General features: G+C 46.6%; 1 protein-coding gene and 2 pseudogenes across 1 annotated transcript; 2 read left to right on the top strand and 1 right to left on the bottom strand.

Moving 5' to 3' along the window:
* Positions 1 to 980: 980 nt before the first annotated feature.
* LOC149334414 (uncharacterized) lies at positions 981 to 4,872 on the bottom strand (annotated as a pseudogene).
* Positions 4,873 to 7,660: 2,788 nt separating this feature from the next.
* On the top strand, positions 7,661 to 8,288 carry LOC149334413 (uncharacterized; annotated as a pseudogene).
* An 11,476-nt stretch (positions 8,289 to 19,764) lies between these two features.
* LOC149334412 (endothelin-converting enzyme homolog) lies at positions 19,765 to 20,055 on the top strand. Its single transcript, XM_089557921.1, has one exon. It carries the CDS (start codon positions 19,765 to 19,767, stop codon positions 20,053 to 20,055), a length of 291 nt encoding a protein of 96 aa, XP_089414047.1.
* Positions 20,056 to 20,709: the final 654 nt, after the last annotated feature.

Here is a 20,709-nt window from a genome sequence, read left to right as displayed (position 1 = left end):
CCAGGGACTACTGCGATTAATTTTTCTAAGCTTAGTCGGCACGTATCTTGTGATACATTTGTGTACAATAGACTTGAAGTGCACCCATAGGTCATTAATTTTCATGAGACCAGCCGCGTGTTTCTCAACGAATTCATCGTAGTCTTGTTCCAATAAATCTGAGATACTTTCGTCTACGGCGTTGTTGAAGTCAAGAAATGGTTTTCTTAACTCACGGACAGGCGGTCGCATCATGTTACTTTTGAAGAGTACAGCTTTGTGATCAGAAATGCCTGGTATGATATCAACAAAGATGCCAAGTTCTTCAATAGTATCGGTAATAAACACAAGGTCTAGAAGGGAGCTCGAACCTGATGCAGTACGTGTCGGCCCCTGCACGACCTGCTTTAAATTAAATGCAAAGGCGATTTCAAGCAAAAGATCAGAATGTTGACAAGAAGCTACAGTGCGCAGATGTTCCCAGTTGATTTTTGGTAAATTAAAGTCGCCACACATCATTACATAAGCATATTTTTTACCATGTTCTAACAAAAATTCGTGCAGTCGTTCTAGAACCGAGACGTCTGCATCCGAGGGTCTATATACAGAACCAATAAAAATGTTGAAATTGTTAAACCGAAGCAATATCCAAACCATTTCGATGCCTGTATTATTAGGAATAACTGTGTAATCTAATCCCTTTTTTATAGTTATGGCTACGCCCCCTCCCCTTCTGCTACGGTCGTGCAGTACTATCTCATGAGTGTTGGGTATTACTTCTGAATCAGGAATAGCTTCGTAAACCAAGTCTCGGTTATGATTGTGATGTGTGCGTCGTGTGTGATAAGACCTTCTAAGTCATCGCATTTATTCCATATGCTTCTGGCATTAATGTTGAACAAATAAAAAGAGCCCGCAGTGGGGCGGACTTTGAGGCATTGGCTGGGTAACTTCACAGTCTGCGCATGTCTGTGATATTTGCGAGCGTCCGAACAGACTGGTCAGGGATCATTTACGGGCACCCTTACCTCGAGAGTTTCATCCCATCGGAACAGTTTTCCGTTGATCTTTATCTTGTCAAAAAAGAGCCCCACTTTCGCACCATTTGCTTTTTGCTGATGGGCGCTGTCCCAAAGCTTCTTACGTATCGACTGAACCCGTGGCGAAAAGTCTGCCGAGATGATGTATTTCGTGTTGTTTAGCTTGCTGCAATTTTGAAGGATCCTTCCCTTGTCCCTTCCGTGCAACAGTTTAAAGATTAGTGGGCGGCATTTCTTTTCAGCAGGTCTTCCAAGTCTGTGAATTCTCTCGATAGCTACATTAGGTACCTTCAGTATGTCGTTGAGAATTTTTTCAGACACAATTTCCTCTAGGTCCTGGTGCTGCTCTTCATTATTTTCTGGTACTCCGTAGACAGATTATTTCTCCTGCTTCTGTCTTCTGAGTCATCAACCTTACGAAGCAAAGTTTCCACAGTTTTTGCATTTCGTCGACTCTCTGTGAATAAGATGTAACAGTAATAATAATAATAATAATAATAATAATAATAATAATAATAATAGTAATAATAATAATAATAATAATAATAATATCTTTTATTCACTTCAATTCGCAAGTACATGCTCCAGCCCGCGTAAGCGTTATCGCTTGTGTGCGTGGCTGGGCAGCCGGAGTGTGAAGTACATGATCAGCGGTGAATAAAACACACACACAAAAAAAGAGCTCGAACAAGACAGACTCAGATACTGCTCCCGCGGTGCAAGGCGAATACATGAACAAAAATATCGAGTACAAGAAAGCATCACCGTTTTCATGCACGAAATGACAACGCTGAGAACATGGAAAGAAAAGAAAAAAAAAAATAGATTAAAAATTTATCACTCAGTATTACTATTCAAACACGATCGAAGAAACTTATTAAGTTGTTTTAATCCATTAATGCTCGGGGTTGTTTGTATCTTATTGAAGTAATAAGGAACATAATGACTGCGGGTTTTTTTAACATAGTTGGTGTAAATCCGTGGTATGACGTATTTTTCCGACTGACGGAGAGGCCGTGCTTTAATGTTGTCGATTTTAAAGACGCTGTGGAAGAAATTTTTGCGCAATATTTCAAAGATAAATTGCTTGTGTACAGGTAGCATCTCAGAATGTTCCATACTAGCTTTTACCGCTTTATCATGACAGCTAGTTCCGTAGGCGAGATTAGATGCAATTCTGTACAGTATGCGGCTTAGTATGTTTAGTTTATACATGATGCAGTTCCGTAAATGGTTATTCCATATCGCAATATGGATTCCCCTAAACCTTTATAAACCATTTTTCTAACCGACACATCGCGAATAGATCGCAGGGCATACATATAAACACACACCAAGCGCAAACGTTTGGCTAGCTCCTGAATATGAATGTTCCATGACAGAGTTTCGTCAAATGTCATGCCAAGATACTTCAACTAGAAGTCAATCCGTCCAGTTTTCCTTCGATAGCAGCTATCCTGTTATTTGTTTCGCCAAGTTGTTGCTGTACTGACTGCGTGGTTTGCTTTAGGACATTCAGTTCAGCCAGAATTTGTGTAAACATAGTTTCAGTGCCAGGTCCAGGATTAAGTTCGACGCCGCCACAAGAACAAAGCAAGTCCACGAAACAATGGTAAATCGCCAAAAGCACTACGCTCAGGGGCCCTAATGTTCGCTGGTGGCCCGAAACGTGCGAGCAGAAAGAAATATTGTAAAAACGAAGAAGGCTACACGCGTGGGCCGTATGGTCATCGCCTGGTGCACGCTCCTGGCTGGGATGGCTGATCTCGGATTTCTGTTGACACTGCTACCGTTCAGAAGCTTCTCCACATACCCCCCTTACAGTATAAGGGATCGTACCTCGAATTAGACGGAAGCCTGTCCCATCACAGACATTTCTAAAGCATGCTACATGGCGGCCAGGCACTGGCGGAGCACTGCAGACCGGAGTAGAGGGCGAAGTACAACATGACTAGCTTTGTGACTTATCGCAGTATTTATGCTGTACGGATGCGCCTCGTATGGGTAAAAAAATTGCTAATACAATTACACATGCATAGAATGAGGAATAGATAGAAGGACACTTCCTGAAGGCATGTCCCAAACAAAGGAGGCAGTAGTAACAGAATATCATGGAGGGAAAAAAAGAAGAGGTGTAAGTAGCAAATGAAAAAGTTTGAAGAATACGAGGAAATATAGTACAGTCATATTAAAAGAGGGCTAAAGAGAAAAGAGGAGGGTGCCAGAATGCCAGGAAGAGGCGGGTACCGGGAGTTGAGAACAAAAATTGCGCAAGCGGAACAGTCGTGGAGCTTCAGCGCACATAATTGACAAGTGGAAATGTCTTTATGAAGCGAGAAGGCGAAGATGGTGTCCAGAATAGAGCGCGGCATCCTGCCGCAGAGCAGGCAGAAGGGAAATAACGGGTGGCATCATGGTTCGTGGTGTTGTATGCGCAGGTCACGAATGGTAACACGGCATCCCAGTTTTGCTAATCCGATGCAACGTACATATACAGCATATTGGTGAAGGTGTGGTTTGTGCGCTCTGTAAGACCGTTGGTCTGGTTGCGGTAAGATATGAAGTGGCTGTAGCTTCAGCCGCACAGTGGAGGTAGCTTGTGCTACGAAGACAAAAGTAAACTGCCTTCCACGGTCGCTGATGATAACACGGGGCGCACCATCGCGAAGAATAGTAGAGTGCAGAATAAAAGGCGCCATCGTTGACACAAGCGCTCAAGTTTCCACTTATCGCGTCAAATCTACACAGACTATAACGCAGCTGCGTCCTTCTGAAGAATTCGGAAAGGGGCCAAGAAGGTCAACACCAGCTTTGTCAAAAGGTGTCGATGGTGGCTTGCCCGGCTGTGGAAGGCCTGCAGCAGGAGCTATGCGAGGTTTTAGATGTTGACATTGGTCACAGCTTGCGACGTTAGTTCTCCTATATAGGTTCGGACAATTGAAGCTCTGACGATGTCTCTGCAGTGTACGGGCGAAGCCCTGGTGGCCTAACCTGATGTCGTCGTGCATGATGTGTAGCACATCATTGCGAGAGATTTTCTGGGACAATGAGAAGCATGGAGGCACCATCGATCGGATAGTTTTTGTACAGGATTCGGTCTTGAACGATGAATGTTGTATACCGTGCTCCCGTTCGGGCCGCAGGAAGGAAAGGTTGCAATGCAAGGTCGTTTTGTTGCTTGCGCCGAAAGGCCTCTATTTGGGAACGGTGAGGAGAACGAAACGAGACACCCATCGAATTCTTTCTCCCCACTGGATGTAGGTGGTAACGGACGGCACAATAAGCGGTCGCCATCGCTGTGGCGCCGACCAGTTTTGTAGGCGAGAGAAAAGTACTCCTGCAGGCGTAGAGCCCAACTCGCGAAACGACCAGACGGTTCGCGCCATCCTATGAGATAGCATAGGGATGATGGTCGGTCACGCTCATCCTAATCGGAAGACCATACGCGTAAGAGCGAAACTTGTGGACAGCAAAGCCAACAGCCAAATATTACACTTCAGTTACAGTGGAGTTGCTGTCGGTCGTCGGTAATCTGCGACTCGCATACGCAAAAACGCTTTCGGCGCCAGTGTGAATCTGGACAAGCAGCGCCCAAGGCCGACGCCACTGGCATCAATGTGAATCTCTATAGCAGCGGTAGGATAACCATCGTCATCATCATCAACCTGAGTATGCCCAGTCCAGGGCAAAGGCCTCTTTCATGCCTCTCCAATTTTCTGTGCTTTGCCAGTTGTGGCCATCTTATCCCCGCAAACTTCTTAATCTCATCCGCCCACCTCCCAGCTCCTGAAACGCACACCAGCGGGCCGTATCTGCACTCTGCAGACCTATTGTCCCTCGAGGTCCTCGCCATTGCGCATGCGCTCCAGTCATTTGCCCTCCTTCGCTCTCTCCAAGAGTACACAATCTATTCAGACTCACAAGTCTCTATACACCACATACCGAAGCGGGCCCTGACCCCTTCTCTCCAACAGGAGGTGGAACGAGCGGTCTCCGCACTGCAGCCTTCCACCGTTTTCCTCCACTTGGTCCCTGGGCATTCAGGGATTGACAGCAATGAGCTGGCCCATTAGCTCGCCCTCGACACACTTTTCCGGGCACCGTCGATCCCCTGGCCCAAGCCTTCAGAGGACAGTGGGAGACACCCGTCGCCGCACGATAAGAGATGTCTACCTCGAGCTCCGCCTCGACAAACGCCTTTACCCTCCCCCTTATCCATCACTCACGGTTCCGGAGTCTCTCCTTCTTCGGCACATCCAAATGAATGCAGTCATCACCCCGTCCCGCCTCTTTCTCTTTCGCTATCGATCGGACCCTTCCTATCCCAACTGCCCCTGTATCTATGCGGACCTGGCACATGGCCTCTTCGATATCCCGGCTGCTCAGCTGTCAGGTTCCTACTCCCCACCCTCTCTATCCATCATCACCTGGCTCGACGGGCTTAGCGCTGAAGGGGAGTAAGAACAGCGACTTCTTGTCGCCCAGGGGTCGACATGCTCGGCGTATAAATTATGTCTTTAAGGAACGAAACAGCGCAACTAAAACGAAGGACCAAGAAAAAGAGAGACACGAACACGCGCTGACTTACAACTGACTGTTTTAATCGGAAAACCACATATAAATATAAACCACATATCTCTAATCGCTGCGTCACAGGCTCACGTCGTCATCGCAAACCACTAACATAAAAAGAAAGGAAAAACCATTGTCGAAAGGTAGGCACCTACAGGCTCCCACGCTTTTCCAACAGATATATCTCGCGCTTAGACAAGGCTATCGAAGTGCTGCTCACACATGAGTCACATTCTGTGCAGATATGATACGCCTCTACACTACTTCCCGTACCAGTTGTTCTTTATGGCGTAACATGACCAGTTCTTTATGGCGTAGAGGCGTAACATATCTGCACAGAAGGTGACTCATGTGTGAGCAGCACTTCGATAGCCTTGTCTAAGCGCGAGATATATCTGTTGGAAAAGCGTGGGAGCCTGTAGGTGCTTACCTTTCGCCAATGGTTATTCCTTTCTTTTTATGTTAGTGGTTTGCGATGACGACGTGAGCCTGTGACGCAGCGATTGGAGATATGTGGTTTATATTTATATGTGGTTTTCCGATTAAAACAGTCAGTTGTAAGTCAGCGCGTGTTCGTGTCTCTCTTTTTCTTGGTCCTTCGTTTTAGTTGCGCTCTTTCGTTCCTTAAAGATGCAATACCAACTCGCCCACTATGCTATGCTGGTATAAATTATGGTCGAATAAAGGTCTTTTCCTACATTACTTTGGTTTTCTGCATGTTGATTTTAAGAACTACCGTTCAGCTCTTTCCTATCTGACTCATTTACCATGCTTTGCAGCTTGTCTCCTGAGTGATCGAGCGAGGCAATGCCAGCAGTGAATCACTAATTACTTAGGTATTCTTTATTAACACTTATACCCAACTGGTCCCAATGCTGGCGTCGGAACACCTCCTGTAAATAGGCGGTGAACAGCATTGGCGAGATCGGGTCTCCGGGCCTGACACCCTAACTTATTGGAATTTTATTTCGGACTTTATTAAATACTATGGTAGCCATGCAGTCGTGTGCAGTATTTTTACATAATACTCTTCTACAGCCTTATTCCGCAATGCCCCTTGGCTGCTGAGGTTTCAGCTGAGTCAAATGCTTTCTCCTAATCAACGAACGCTATATATAGGGGTTGGTTATAGTGTGCACTTCCCTATCACCTGCTTGATATTGCGAATATGGTATACTGTCCTGTACTGTTTACGAAATCCTGCCTAATCATTTGGCTGTTCGAAGTCTAAGGCTGTCCTTATTTTATTTGCGGTTACCTGGTTAATACCTCGTAGGCGATAGAGAGTAAGCTGTTCGGAATGTAAATTTTCAAGTCCCTGACGTCTCCTTTACTGTGAACTAAGGTAATGCTAGCGTTTTTTCAAGCGTCTGGTGTGCTCAAGGTCATAAGGCATTGCGTATAGAGGATGGCTAGTTGTTTTAGCACAATACCCCGTCCATCGCTTAAGAGATCTGCTGCTACCTGATCCTCACCAGCTGCTTTCCACATTTGCGTTGCTCCTTAGGCTTTATTTAATTCCCCTTTCTTTACTGGCTGGATTTCCCATTGCTGTGCTCTACTGCTGCTCTCATTAACGTTCCGTTTACATTGGGTAGTGTATATATTTGTGTAGAACTCTACAGCTGCTTTATGTATCTCATCCATATTGCTAATGACATTCGCTTCTTTGTCTCTTAGTGCATAGGTCTGGTTTTTACCTATGCCTAGCTTGCTCTTGAATGCTTTTAGGCTATCTCCATTCTTTAAAGCATACTCGATGTTCTCCATGATAAACTTCCGTACGTCGGCTACCTTGCGCTTCACTGGAAACACTGCGCTGGATGTCTGCACAAGATCTCCGATAATTTTCTTGAATTATCTGCAGCTTTGCCCACAGGGAAACAAAGCTTCCGACAAAACTTATTTTGACTTCGACGTCGGCGTAACCTGATTTGAATAAAATCTACTGGGATACAAGAATCAGGTTTATTGGAGTTTTGCTGAAATCGATGTGCTTTGATCAAATCTGTGCGTTCTCAAAGTAATAGGAAATCGACCACTGCCTTTCCTGCGCAGGTGAATCCAGAATGTCAACAGACTGCATCACGGAGGAAAGTCGAAGCGACGACTCCAAGCACTACACCGCGTGCTTTGCTGTAGTGGTGGCGATTATTGTCCTCACGGCTGCGCTTGCCGTCTTCTGGCTCCTGCTGGTTCCCAGGGATTGGCAGGGCGCCCTCGCCTCGACCTTGCCTCCGGGGCCCATTTGCAAGAACAGCCAGTGCGCCAGCGCGGTGAAAATATTCAAAGCCATTATAAAGCCGGAGGTAGACCCGTGCCAAGACTTTTACACACACGTGTGCGGCAACTACAAGCACTCGTGGGGCCAATTTCTTGGGCAGCTGGATTACGAGATGTACCAGGCGCTAACCCGAACACTGGACGCCGCCTCGTCACGTCCAGCACGGGACCAAAGTGCTGCGCAGAAGGCAGCCGCCCTATACCAGAACTGCGCCGCAGGTCACGTGGACGAAACCGAGGAACTACGGAAGTTCGTGGAGTCTGTAGGCCTGGGTTTGCGCACCTACGCAGACGCAGATGTCCTTGACAAGATCATCATGCTCTCCTTCAAATACAACATCGCCATCATTCTGGAACTTTCCCTGGACGACAATAAGCTCTCTGGCCGAAAACGTGTCCTGGTGCTGGCGGTGAGCAGCTCTCAGGTGCGCTGGATGAGCCAGCGAGGCGTGTACACGCTGCTGGACGATTTCTACCTTGTTCACATGGCCGCCTTTGGGCTGAAAGTTTCTTCGGATGAGGCGCGTCACATTGCGGAGAACATCACCCGCGCCGAAATCACGGCCATGGCCGTCTACTTCTTCGACCGGTCTGTGAACTTATTCCACTTCGCTGCATCATCACGCGTGAAAAATCTGGATGTCCTGACACACAACATACAGCCGCCCCGTTGGGCGTCCCTAATCTCCACCCACTCTGGCGGTGTTTATGGCGCCGAGGACGAAATTCAGGTGAGGAACGCGTGGCCATATCTGCCCAAACAGGCTTGTTTCTCTCAGCGGATGAAGTTGATCACTGGGTGTATTTGTAATGTGTGTAGAATGTCCCCAAAGTTTGTGTGAGAGGGACAGGGAGGAAAAATATAAGTTGGCCTGTGTCCGTAGGGTGCGCTATTGTAAGCACGAAGAATCCACTTTCAGCGAGAACGGAGCTCTTATAAGATAGAAAAGATTAAAAAACCAAGCACAGGTGTCGCCATTAGCGATCGATTTCGCAAGTCAAATGCATGCGATGGCGCTTTGGGCGCTGATCTCAGAGGCTGTGCTACACCGCCATTAATTTCCCGTCTGTTTCGGTAATGACGTCACGAGTTTCAAACGACTGAAGTGAAGATCTTTCAATCCTTTTTACCGGCGGTAAATTCGTGTTTTGCTGCCGGTCAGACGTCAAAATAGACAGGCATACCCACAGAATCCTCTTTCATTAACAACAATATATTGATAGAGTTCTCTTTAGTATATCACTTTGACTCAAAGAAAACGTGGCACGAATAGACACGTACCCAAGGAAGGAGCCAATGCGACCAGACGAACGCCACGAGTGACAACTATTTTCTTACTGTGAGCGGCTCCTGGACTAATAGAATACGAGTAGAATATTCCATTTTGTTTCCATTGTAAATTTTTATGGCTTTTGTGTGACGACACGCCCCAGGTTCACTGTTGATCAACTTCTCTAACCTAGTAATCCCAGACATATGACGTCGCTTCAGAAAAATAAAAAAAAGGAATTGAGACGGAATTACGAGATTATACCGCCCTTCTCATGACGACAAGTTTTACGGAGCCGGTGAAGAGCTGCGCTCGGTTTTTGTTTATTTCCCTAATTTTGGGCAGGCTTCAAAGGTGCCTGCTTGCTTTCCGCGAGTGATAAAATTAAGCGGAAACTTCTCAGCTCATTCTGTGTGGCTAACCGTTTCTGTGAAGTTCTATCGGCGTTAGCGGTATCGAATTTAGTCTATGGACTCAGTAGTCGTGGATGCAAAAATTAGAGGAAACAGTGCAAGACGCTGTAGATGAACTTAATACCAATATTTTCTAAAGTTTGTTCGCCACTTCATGCTTTGCGCTGTTTTGTGGAATTTTAAGGAAAGTTGTCTCGAAGGCAGGTAGCGGTAGTAGCGTATTTGCATATAGAGGGGCTCTAATTGACGGCACTAGGCAGCGGCTGTTCATCGATGACGCTAATTTTCTATCGCACCTAAGCCAGTTCCGCTGGATGAATATTTATAAGAAATGCACCAACTGATTGCGAGAGTACTTGAATAATTTTTTTTTTGGATGTGAACACCTTGGCTCGATCTGTCAGGCCGCTAATATGTCGCACGCTGAAGCCCCATTGCCATGTTTGCCTTTGCGTATGCGTGTGAACGTGGGCATACGAGGCCACGGTCTAGATATATAACAATAAATACGGTTCCCGACTTTGAAAATAATATGTAACCTATTTGTTGGAAGGCAAGTTTCATCACGCCTAGGGAAAAACTTACCCGAGAAATTCAGACAATCTTGTCAGTTTCCGAGATATTGTTGTCAGATTCCGAATACGACACCCTTCAGTGTCCGTGGCAAGTCACCGCCGTTTACATTGCTTTTTGTGGTGTGATTGCAGGCAAATGTTAGCGCAGTTAATGGCGTGATTCTACCCTTCGAGAAGTGTCCCGTTTGCGGGACTATGCTTTCGAACCATGCGATGCGATTATTGCGCATAGCAACCAGCCCTCACCACGGTCGTTAGAACGGTCAGCAGTGGCGCAAGCATGAATGCGGAGTATGCTGCGTGTGCTATAGCTTAAATGAAGCACAGAAGTGCTTTTCGCAGCATACGGCCGAATTACGATTTGACATCAACCGTACATGGTTAGGCGAGATAACTGTTTCAACCTTGCGTCTGGTGCAGGTGGCGTTGTCCGCTCTGACCTACATCGACCAACTGCACGTCTACTTGGGGCGACAACTAAACCTCCTTGCCGCATGGGAGCTGATTCGTAACCTAATGCCGCTCACTTCTCGGAAATTAGCCGCCTCCATTTACCCGATGGAATTCATCAAATCAGCTTGCCTGCTTGCTGTCAAGCGAGCCATGGAGGTTCCTCTTCTCTCTTGGTACCTGTTTAAAGAGGTGCCGCAGAGCACGGTGACAGCGGCACGAGACATGACGGACCACATTCGGAAGTCCATAATGGAGGAGATCGACAGCGCCACTTGGTTAGACAACGCCACCAAGACGACGGCGATGTACAAGGTCCATACAATGGAACTCCACGTTGGTTACCCGACTTATTTTACCTCTGAGGAGGAGCTAAACAATGTCTACCGCTCGTACCCAGACGTCGGCAAGACCTTTTTTGCGCCATGGCAAGAGGCAATGGGCAAGACAACTGCCTGGCGGATCACCAACCATTCTAGTTATTAGTGAGTACCGATGATAAATACGAATAAACTTTCGATACAGGTAAGCCGATAATCTGTAGGATATACGATTCTAAATTAAGCAGCTTGAAAGGCAAGGGCATGAAGTAGACACGACAAGCACTGACTAGGAACTGAAGATTATCGATGGAAACACAGGTTATGCAGCCACGCCACGGAACACCGCAGAACGCACAATCACCTGAAAGCATACAGAAAATCAAAATTCATGAACGGCATTGAAAACCGCTCTCATCAAGACAGCCTAATTCACTACTTGCCAACGCGACGGACACCTCGCTGACACATTCGTTACGTAGTCGCACGAGATGTCTACCCTAAGAGATGTCACCTCTAATCTGTAAAGGATGAACTGCCAAAATTTTCGCAGCAGAAAAATATGGGCCGCAACCTTCACACGCCTTAAGTTAAACCATGTTTGAACCTGTACCTGTTTTTAAAGACCCCTCGTGCTCTCTTAATCGTACATTATTACACCTGCCAGCTAAGAGCATGACTTCTTCATGTCTGACCTCGGGTCGGACACCGCAATGCCATCTTTAACAATATTGGAATGGTTAGGTCAGTAATCGAGTAGCGGCTTAACGATCCTAGGCGATTATCGCCAACACACAAGTCATTCAAAGTTAATCGAGTAAGTCATAGTCTCATGGTCTGATAGGCTCATAGTCTCAAAAAGTTCCATGGTTGCACTGTCGGTCAGGGAGGGGTGTTTCTTCTTCTTTCTGAGCGCTTGCACAAAGAAATAGCGTTAGATGCCGTGGACAAGAAATGTAGGCGGGTGACTAAATATACAGGAAGGTCATACGAGAGGCTGTGCGTCTGCTAGGCGAAATGAACCTAATTAAGCTGGTGCATGTTTTAAAAGACTTTAGGGAAGGTGTCTATGACATATTTATTTTCGGGGGAATCTCACGAGTTAAATGAGCCATTTAGAGCGATTCTTTCAGACAATATTGTGGCAAAAGTTACTCTAGAGTTATCTTCAACAGTATCTTTTTACTTTGTGTCTGGAAGATCTTTTCGAGGGTGGTTTAGTATCTAAGGGCTGATAATCGAGGAGATTGTTTCGTTGTTAGCGTCAATGCGGAAGATTTATTTTCGGACCCGCACAAGACCTCATCGCAAATATGCAAATGCGTATAGCGAACATAATAACGAGACTGCTTTTAGAAACAGCTGTGGAATTGCAACAGCGCAGTTTTTAGGAGTAACGTTCTTTTATTTGAAGAGCATGTTTGTGCATTATGACGGCGCGATATATGTCTGAAAATCCGGTGTATATATTGGTTCAAAGTTTGCCCTGTACTGTGTGATAACTTCCTAAGCCAAGTGGACAGAATGATTGCCAAGACCTTGCATTGGCTGGGGGATAAATCTTTAGATACGCTGATAATTTTTTGTTCTTCTACGAAGGCCAATATACTCAAGTCGTTTAAGGAGGAAGGTTTCGGTCGTAGGTTTAGAATGGGGCAAATGTCGCAAGAAAGGGTGCTGCGGTTTCTGAACCTCAAAATGATCGACCGCACGCGCCATGTGCATTAGCGATATTCACCTGATAGTGTTAAGCCGCTACTTGATTGCAGGCCCAACTATTGCATACTTATTATTAAACATGACATTGCGGTGCCCACCATGGTGTTAGTCATGATGATGTCATGCTGACACACCATAGGGATTAGCTTCCATGAGCAGGTTTCTATGCTGACGAACTCAAAATTTCTGAGCTACGGCATTGCAAGAGCGCGCGATAAAATGATGAAAAAGGTAAAACCACTGTGTGCTTATTTATGGAAACAGGCTGATGCGATTTAGGGAAACAGGCGGGTTCCACACTGTCACCTGAGCGGCATTCTGCGGCGCTTTCACAAGTAAAACTCTTGAGAGTGTGCCGTAATCCCCGATGAGCTCCCTGAATATTATCGGCATTTTCGCTTATTTCCTCTTTTGCTAGCATGGGGGCTCTTCTATGCGATTTTTTCGGTGTGGCTGGCGCGGTTCCGTCGCCTGCCATTTTCCTTTTCGCTGGTGCTGTTTTGGAGTGCGGCACTTGCCTCGATCTTGGAAGGGAAGTGCGAGAAGGGCAAGGTAGACAGTGACAAGCGACGAGAGGGCGACGGTGCCTGAAGTGGAGGCTCACCACCGCTGGTTTTCCCGTTCGTCCATGCCGTCGTCCGCTCCCGCCGTCCACCACGGACGAGGCGGAGCCAGTCACGTTAGGCGTCGAAAGGCTCCGTCCGCGTTGGAATCAGTGATTTAGTCTGTCATGTTAATAGGCGTTTATAAATTACCGGGAATATGTAAAAATGTTTAGAATAAAGAAGCAGGTATGTTTCCAGAAAGAAACACGTATTGGGTGAGACATGGGAATATTATATAGTGCCTAGCAAAACGAATGTGGTTTACAGATTATCGATATTTTGCGAAACGGTATATGTAGGCCACACTGGCAGATGTATTAATGTACTAATACCGGAGCCCAAGGGCCACTTACAGAATGTTAGCGGTTCAAACTTGGTTTTGCTTTGCAAGGCTTTTGAATGTTTGCACCCTATCTTTCGGCCACGGACATTTTGGCAGTTCACTCTTTGCAGACTAACCGGAAACTGGTAACCGGCATATTAACTCACTCGATGACGGTTGATTAATCTTCAGTGAGTCAAGACTTATCTTTAGACCCGGTAGCGAATGTGTCAGTGAGCCGTCCATCGCGTTAACCAGCAGTGACTCAACCTATCTTGATCGGAGCGGTTTTAACCGATTAGGGACCAAGAAGAATCTAACAGCGGGATTTTGTTCATTTTTTGTGCATCATGTTCACTGATAAAGAAAAACTGATTACTGAAATTTCTTCATTATTGCTGCATGCGTTCCGAATGTACATCGGTGTACTTTTTCTAGTACTCTGGGTCCTCCCCATACCATAAATCGGAACTTCGCTCCACTCCTACTTGGTTGTGTGAATTTTGTTAATATGTCCACGATTTTTACGCAGGCTGATAAAACACTACTTGTAGGCTCTCATGAATCTTTTCTGGCTACACTGGCACCGCAGTTATTCTATCTGCGCGGGAAGCTTTCTCGTTTTCAAAGGAGCATCAGACACGATTGAGCCAGAGTGTCTGCGAACCGCTGGTTGCTGCATGTCAAGGCTTAGATAGTGATGAGTAACGTTCTTACCAAAGCAAAATACTCAGCAGGTGCGTCTCTAGCAGCTTGGTAGATTGTTCAGGGGATCACAGTTGCAAAGTTGAGCTTTCGTGTCAACAGCCACCCCCCCGTTTTCCCTTGATGCTGATATATTAGCAGTTGACGGCTTGATCAGAAAGATCGACACCGGCCATACCACTGTTATAAAAGGAAATGAGTTTTGGCTTACAAAATTCCTTTTTTTTGCGCGCTCTAGGCAACCACCGGCTTTTAAAAAACTGTAGGTTCAGTGGTGTGATAGTTGCAGGCCATAGTGACCACACTGTTGTCCTTAGACTTCAGTACCAGCACGTAACCCACACTATGGAAGCAAGAACCAATTTTTCCAGGCTGCTTCTAATCAGCTGCTTTTTTTTGGGCCGAGTGGACGCAACCTAAACTCGTTTTGGCGAACGGTGCCTGTAGCCCGTAATTCCACCCAGCGGAGCGTTACAAGTATGCCTTGGCTGATAAAAAAATTGCCAAAGAAGATGAAATGGTCATCAAGCGTTGAAATCATCTCAGGCAATGACGGGATAACGCGTGCTTCGGAAAGTTTCGCTTCCAAACACAAGGAGTTTCCACAGTAGGTGTGAAATGCATGATGGTAACCATCTGCTTTGGAGAACTTCCAATTCTTATAACCAAAACTTCATTGTAACGAATTAGTCACACCATCTTCATATTCAGGATAGGTAGCGGCAAGTACAGCAGTCTCCGATGCCTCGCTAAGCACGCTATGCGGTTTTTTTTCCCGAAAAATTGCAAGGAACCACGAGAACTATGACCTGGAATAGATAGGCGTTGTTGTGCACACAGGAAGACCCAGTGTACTATAGAAAGTACAGCAGTATGTAATTTGTCGTAGTGCAAGAAAAGCCAAAGTCGCGGGACATTCAGAGCCTTCATTGTTTACCTTCGTCTTTCGTGCTTCTTTTTACTTGAAACTATAATACTATTTACATAAACGCGGCCATGAGAAAATTATAAGCCCACGCCTACCGATGCAATTCGTGGGAAACAAACATCCTGAAATTTAACTATGGAAAGATGACATACTGGGGGGGGGGGCGGGGGGGGGGGGGGGGGAATGCGCCTTTTTAGTTGAGGGGAGTCAGTTGATCTACTGGTGACAAGAGCATGATCTACTTGAAGAAAAAAATTCGATCTTTGGTATTGAAATGATAAAAAGTTAAACTGTACATTTAAAAGTACGCTGGCCGCTAATGGTTTAAGGACCGCTCAAGAATTTTGATTTTCTATATGCTTTCTGATCGTGTACACTTTGAGTTTGGCATGGCGTGTCTGTATAATCTGTTTGCTTCAGTAAACTTCAGGCGTGAGTCAGCGCTTCCGGTGTCTACTTCGTGTGCTTGTCTATCAGTGTGGCAAATTTAAAATGCACCCTAATCAGCTTACCGAGATGTCTATTCTAGTTAGTTATGTCTTTGACCTGCGGCATTAGTATGCGCGTTGTTGTGGTCTTATATGCAATATTTGAGTTGTTACTGCTCTTAGTAGGCTTCGAAGCACTTAATAGGTATGTGTTCTAAGCAGGGCTCAGCATCCTACCGTGCTTAGAATCGACTTCCTTGTACTTTCTTCACTGTGTCCCTGATATGGTTAAAATATGTTCTGCGTATAAGCGGTTTGAAGCCGATTAAGTGGGCGTCCCAGCATTTACACCACTCAGCCAACTTTGCGCTCCCTGCTGTAGGATACAACAGTTAATGTCGTCCCAAATCATAATATGCGCCTGCCGTCGGACAACCTGCTTTCATGCCTGTTCAGTGATAAGTTTTTGCCCAAAGGTAGCATGCAAATTGCAAGTGTAGCAGGCAACGAGTGCTGCGCAGATTAACCTATTGCAGTGCATGCGCAGCTTTTCGGTGGCTTCGACGAACGCGGCGTACTCCCCTCTGCGGAACAAAATGCTTCTTCCGGCGCCGATCCTGCGACCGCCATTGTTCTCGCCCGCACTGCCCAAGGCGATCAACTACGCCTCCCTGGGTGGGGTCATCGGCCACGAGATTACGCACGCCTTCGATCTGCAAGGCAGCCTATGGGACGCACATGGACGCCTGCGCAACTGGTGGTCGAACCACTCGCGGGAACTGTTCGGGCAACGGGTGGACTGTCTGCGTCGGTCACACGGAGACACTGACGTGAGTTCCCGCTCGCGAATTGGAAAAAGCCAGAACTGATCACTTTGGGAATTGAACGCATTATGACGTCTTAAGTTAGTCTTGTGAGGGCTGCGGGGCTGAGCTGAGCGCTCGGATGCATTCCAACCACCCGTTATTGAAAGACTCACCAGTAGATGTCAATGGACGAGCGTTCTTGATTTTCATCTCCGATGAATGCAGCTTTCCAAGACGGTGCTGAATCTGTGATGCTAGTGCTCGCGACCCGAGTGCCGTGGCCGCTGATGTGCGGCAGAGGGTAAGAGTACACCGTGCACCCAGGGCAGCACGGTGCAAGAAGGAACATCTTCAAAACCATACATGCGCAATGAGATGGGGCCTGTGGTTGTGGTGAGAATTCCAGGCTACCCCATTTGTGCGTTCCTGCGTGGCAGATGTCTGTGTGTTGAGGATGGCGCGAACGAAACACAGTGGCCCTACGTACCATATTCTTGAGTGCTGAATACTGCCTATCAAACACAGCTTTAAGGATGCTTTTACCTCTTGCTAACAGGCATCCTTGGCGTATTGTGGGTTTTAATAAGCGCGGTTGTACAGAACGACGAGACCAAGATTATCAAAGGTTAAGTGTGAAAACTTGTGCAGCTTTTGAGCCTTTTCTATCAGACAACTAGGTTTAAGTGCCTGTTCTAGCGATTTTTAATTCTAATAGAAGTTGTTTTCCTAATGGAATCCTCCCATTAGGAAATCTAGCATATAGAAATTGGAGAACTGGGGTCTCCAGAGCGTGCGTGTTTTGTTGCCTTCTTGAGCGATGGTGTCATTCATTCTCATCTAATTGAGCTGTTGTGACAAATTTCCTCCCTTTGCTTCATATGGGCTGGCGTGTTTTGTGCAGTAGCAGTTTCGTAAATTTTATTATATCTGCTAGCGACTTCTGCTTGCGCGCTTAGCCTTCAGCAAGCTGTGATTAAAATTAAATAAAATATATTACAGGGAATTTTATTGATGGCGCACTTGAGCTTGGTCGCGCAAACACTCCTGTATGCATAGATCCGGCTCTTCTTAACGCAAGGTTAACTCCCTTAAACTACCGCCTCCAAGCTGAAAAAATCACCGGAAATTCCTTTTTTTGCGGCGAACCTGTGTCTCATCCGGTATCATGGCGGAGAACGGCCGATAGAACCGCACTATGACATCATTCTTGCGGGCCTTCAGTCGTTGATAGGATTTTCCCACTTCACCTTTATAACACACAACCGCGTTCTCGCATTGGTTCTTCTGAATAAGCGCCTGCGGTTGCTGACGGCACGCCGAAGAGAAAAGCGCCGTGAGGAGCCACTGCGTTGATCTCCGAAACAGCAGGGATGCGAAACTGTCGTGAGCGGCCTATAAGGCGGGAAATTTATAGCGCTTGGCCAAGCAGTGAATCAGAGCGCTGTAATCGCGGCGCATTCGGGCGCACGGAGAACATTGTCATTAGGCATTTTAAATATTTCTGACGCTCTTTATTTTTGCACAATTAAAAGGACTACTTTCAGGCTACTCTATCTGAAGCGCCTGGGCGGAACCATAGCATGTCTCTACACAGCTTTTCTATTCACAACTAATCGTTTAAAGTCATAATTAAAAAGGTAATTAAAAAGCTATTCGTAATGCACGTAGGGAGAGGGAAAAGGCAAGAGACAGCAGATGAACTGGACGCCGAGGCTCGGCTGGCACATAGTGATGGTGCTTTCATTGAGATAGTCTTTCCTAGATCAGACATCGGAGCCTTGTTGACGGATTTAATGCAAGCCGCAATGCAGTCGCACTGGAATGATTCGAACCATCAACAGGACCGCGTGTCTAAGCTTGACGCCAGCTCACGATTTCATCTGCCATCAAGGGTGGTGCGACGTCATGGGAGTTTGCTCCACCGGTTACGGCTTGGCGTTACCTACACCAAACACTATCTTCACAAGATCGGCATCGAAAGTAACTCAAATTGCGTACAGTGTCACACTCCAGAGACTATTGGACGCCTTTCCGAGTGCCAGAACTATACTGCTGAAAGAAGAACATTGGAGGCGACCGTGAAACAACTCTACTATTCTGGGCGCCAGGGCGAGAGGTTCTGATTGGTGGCGTGTGACAAATGCCGCGCTAAACTTTTTGTGTGACACAGGCCTGGATATCCGTCTGTGGCCGCTTGTGCACTACCTACATGATTAATGACATGTGTCGGTGTTTGTGTTGCAGACACCAGTTTTATTTTCGTGTACTCGCCGCGATGCGAGTGCCAGCCAGCGTTTGTGTGTGTGTCGACATCACCCGTGAAACTCATTGTCATCAACCTTCATTCGCACTCTCCTTTTCCTCCCCTTCCCTTTCCCCTGTATGGAGTAGCAGGCCAGGGCCATGTTACCACCCGCCGACCTCTCTGCCTTTTCTTCATTAAAATTTCTTCCTCCCTCTCTGATGGGCGAGTTCGTTCATTGCCAAAAGCAAAGTGAACCAATTGCCCCAGCAGAGAGTATTACTGAATTTCATAATTTAGTTGTAGGAGGAACAAAAGAAATGCTAGCCGGTACTTTGCATAACTTCTAAAATTCAATTCAGTTCATTTTGGAGGAAATCTTTCGTTTCTTTTCAAATCGTGCTTAAATTTTGCTTGAAACACTTCTATATATTGATACGAAGATGCGGGGACGGGAACGGGCTTATTTGCAAGCCGGGATTGGGGACGTCACTGAACGGTCAGTGTCAGGCGGGCTCCACCGCACAGTCTCGCGCCCATCAGTCCGCCATCTTCTTTGAGACGAGATCAGATAGTTAGACAGTAGTATTAGTTGTTGAACAAGGCGATATGTGGAAACCACAAGGCGAGAGTGTGTTGCAGTCTAACGCGATGCGTCATTCGCTGCGGCGACAGCCTAGAGCTCTCGTGCAGTGGACAACAAAGCTGATCTGTTCGCACCGCCGCAGGTTAGGAATGTCAGTCATAGCAGCATTTATTTTAGTTACTTTTGCATATTTATTGTTTGCCTAAGGTCACCGTCAAGGTAAAGCTTCACACAAACCGGTGGGCTCGTTTGACCTAGTGAAGCAGTGCTTTCGCAGTCAAGTGTTCACGAATTGATAGTGTTCGGCGACCGCTGCGTATTACCGTCTTTAAAGAGAATGCGTGTACTGCTAGAAATAGCAACGTTTGCTATGATATGCAGGGCCTTCGCAGACCTCCTCGAGCTTAAAATATATTATGGAAAACAATGGAAGTGTTCCAGATGCGTTTCAGGTTCAAGCCAAACTTGCCTCGACACGAATTGGGAGTTGATCAGTACCACTCTACCGCAGGACGCGGCCATGTCCGAGAACATGGCTGACTTCTCTGGATTGGTGTCCGCCCACCAGGCATTCTTGGGCCACGGCGACCGCATGACGCTTGGTGACCTCAAGTACAACGCCGACCAGCTGTTCTTCGTCGCCTCGTGCGTGAAGTGGTGCAGCGAGGGGAATGCCCTTCAGTCCGAGATATACGCCTCCTGGGCGGACCGCTGCAATGTGCCTCTCAAGAACATCGAGGCCTTTTCCGAAGCCTTTGAGTGCCCCGCTGGCGTTGCTATGCATCCGGAGTCCAGATGCGCCTTCTGGTAGAATGCGCACATCTACCAATAAAACTCACTTGTAAATCCTTGCTGTGATATTTTATTCATTCACGTAAAGAACTCCAAGATAATTAAAGAAAGCCGGAAGCGCATTACCATATCCACGACCACCGCCGCGAGAAGGCCATCGTCGTATTGTCGCCGAGCTTATGCACACACTCAGTGTGAGCCTGGCGGCGGTGATACGCTCTCAACAGAAGGCAGTAAAAACAGGAGTAAGCTTCCCTCCAGCCCACTCCCTTTTAAAAAGGGGCAGCTGTGCGCGTCGCAAGGCATTTTTTTTTCTCCGAGTGCTGCACTGCACATAAGAGAAAACAAGAGGAGCGGGACATCTAAAGGCAGGTTGCCTGAACACTATAGTCCCATTTTTGAACTTAATCCCGGAGAGAGTTTTAATGTGTTCAACGCACCAACAGGTCCAACTAAGTGTCATTTTTCCAGAGGTACTGTTACAAGAACAGTTAAAACTCCTTTTGTGCCTTTCTTGACTGCCTGAGTTTGCGAGCAGTTGATTGTGCCAGAATTGTTGCGACTGTGTTTAGCCCACATAAAAGGAAACAATAGCGCACATTTTTACCCAAGCCATAATTTATTAGTTTAAAATTACAACACACGCGACTCGATGTAGTGAAACAGAAGGTTG

The sequence above is a fragment of the Amblyomma mixtum genome, chromosome 8 (assembly GCF_055824585.1).
Source record: "Amblyomma mixtum isolate Tamu chromosome 8, ASM5582458v1, whole genome shotgun sequence".
In the NCBI taxonomy this organism is placed as follows: domain Eukaryota; kingdom Metazoa; phylum Arthropoda; class Arachnida; order Ixodida; family Ixodidae; genus Amblyomma; species Amblyomma mixtum.
The sequence above is the reverse complement of the archived record's forward strand: the minus strand, read 5'-3'. Positions and strand labels throughout refer to the sequence as shown.

Excerpts from the sequence above, each read along its gene's own strand:
- LOC149334412 (XM_089557921.1), top strand. The coding sequence starts at position 19,765 with ATGTCCGAGAACATGGCTGACTTCTCTGGATTGGTGTCCGCCCACCAG.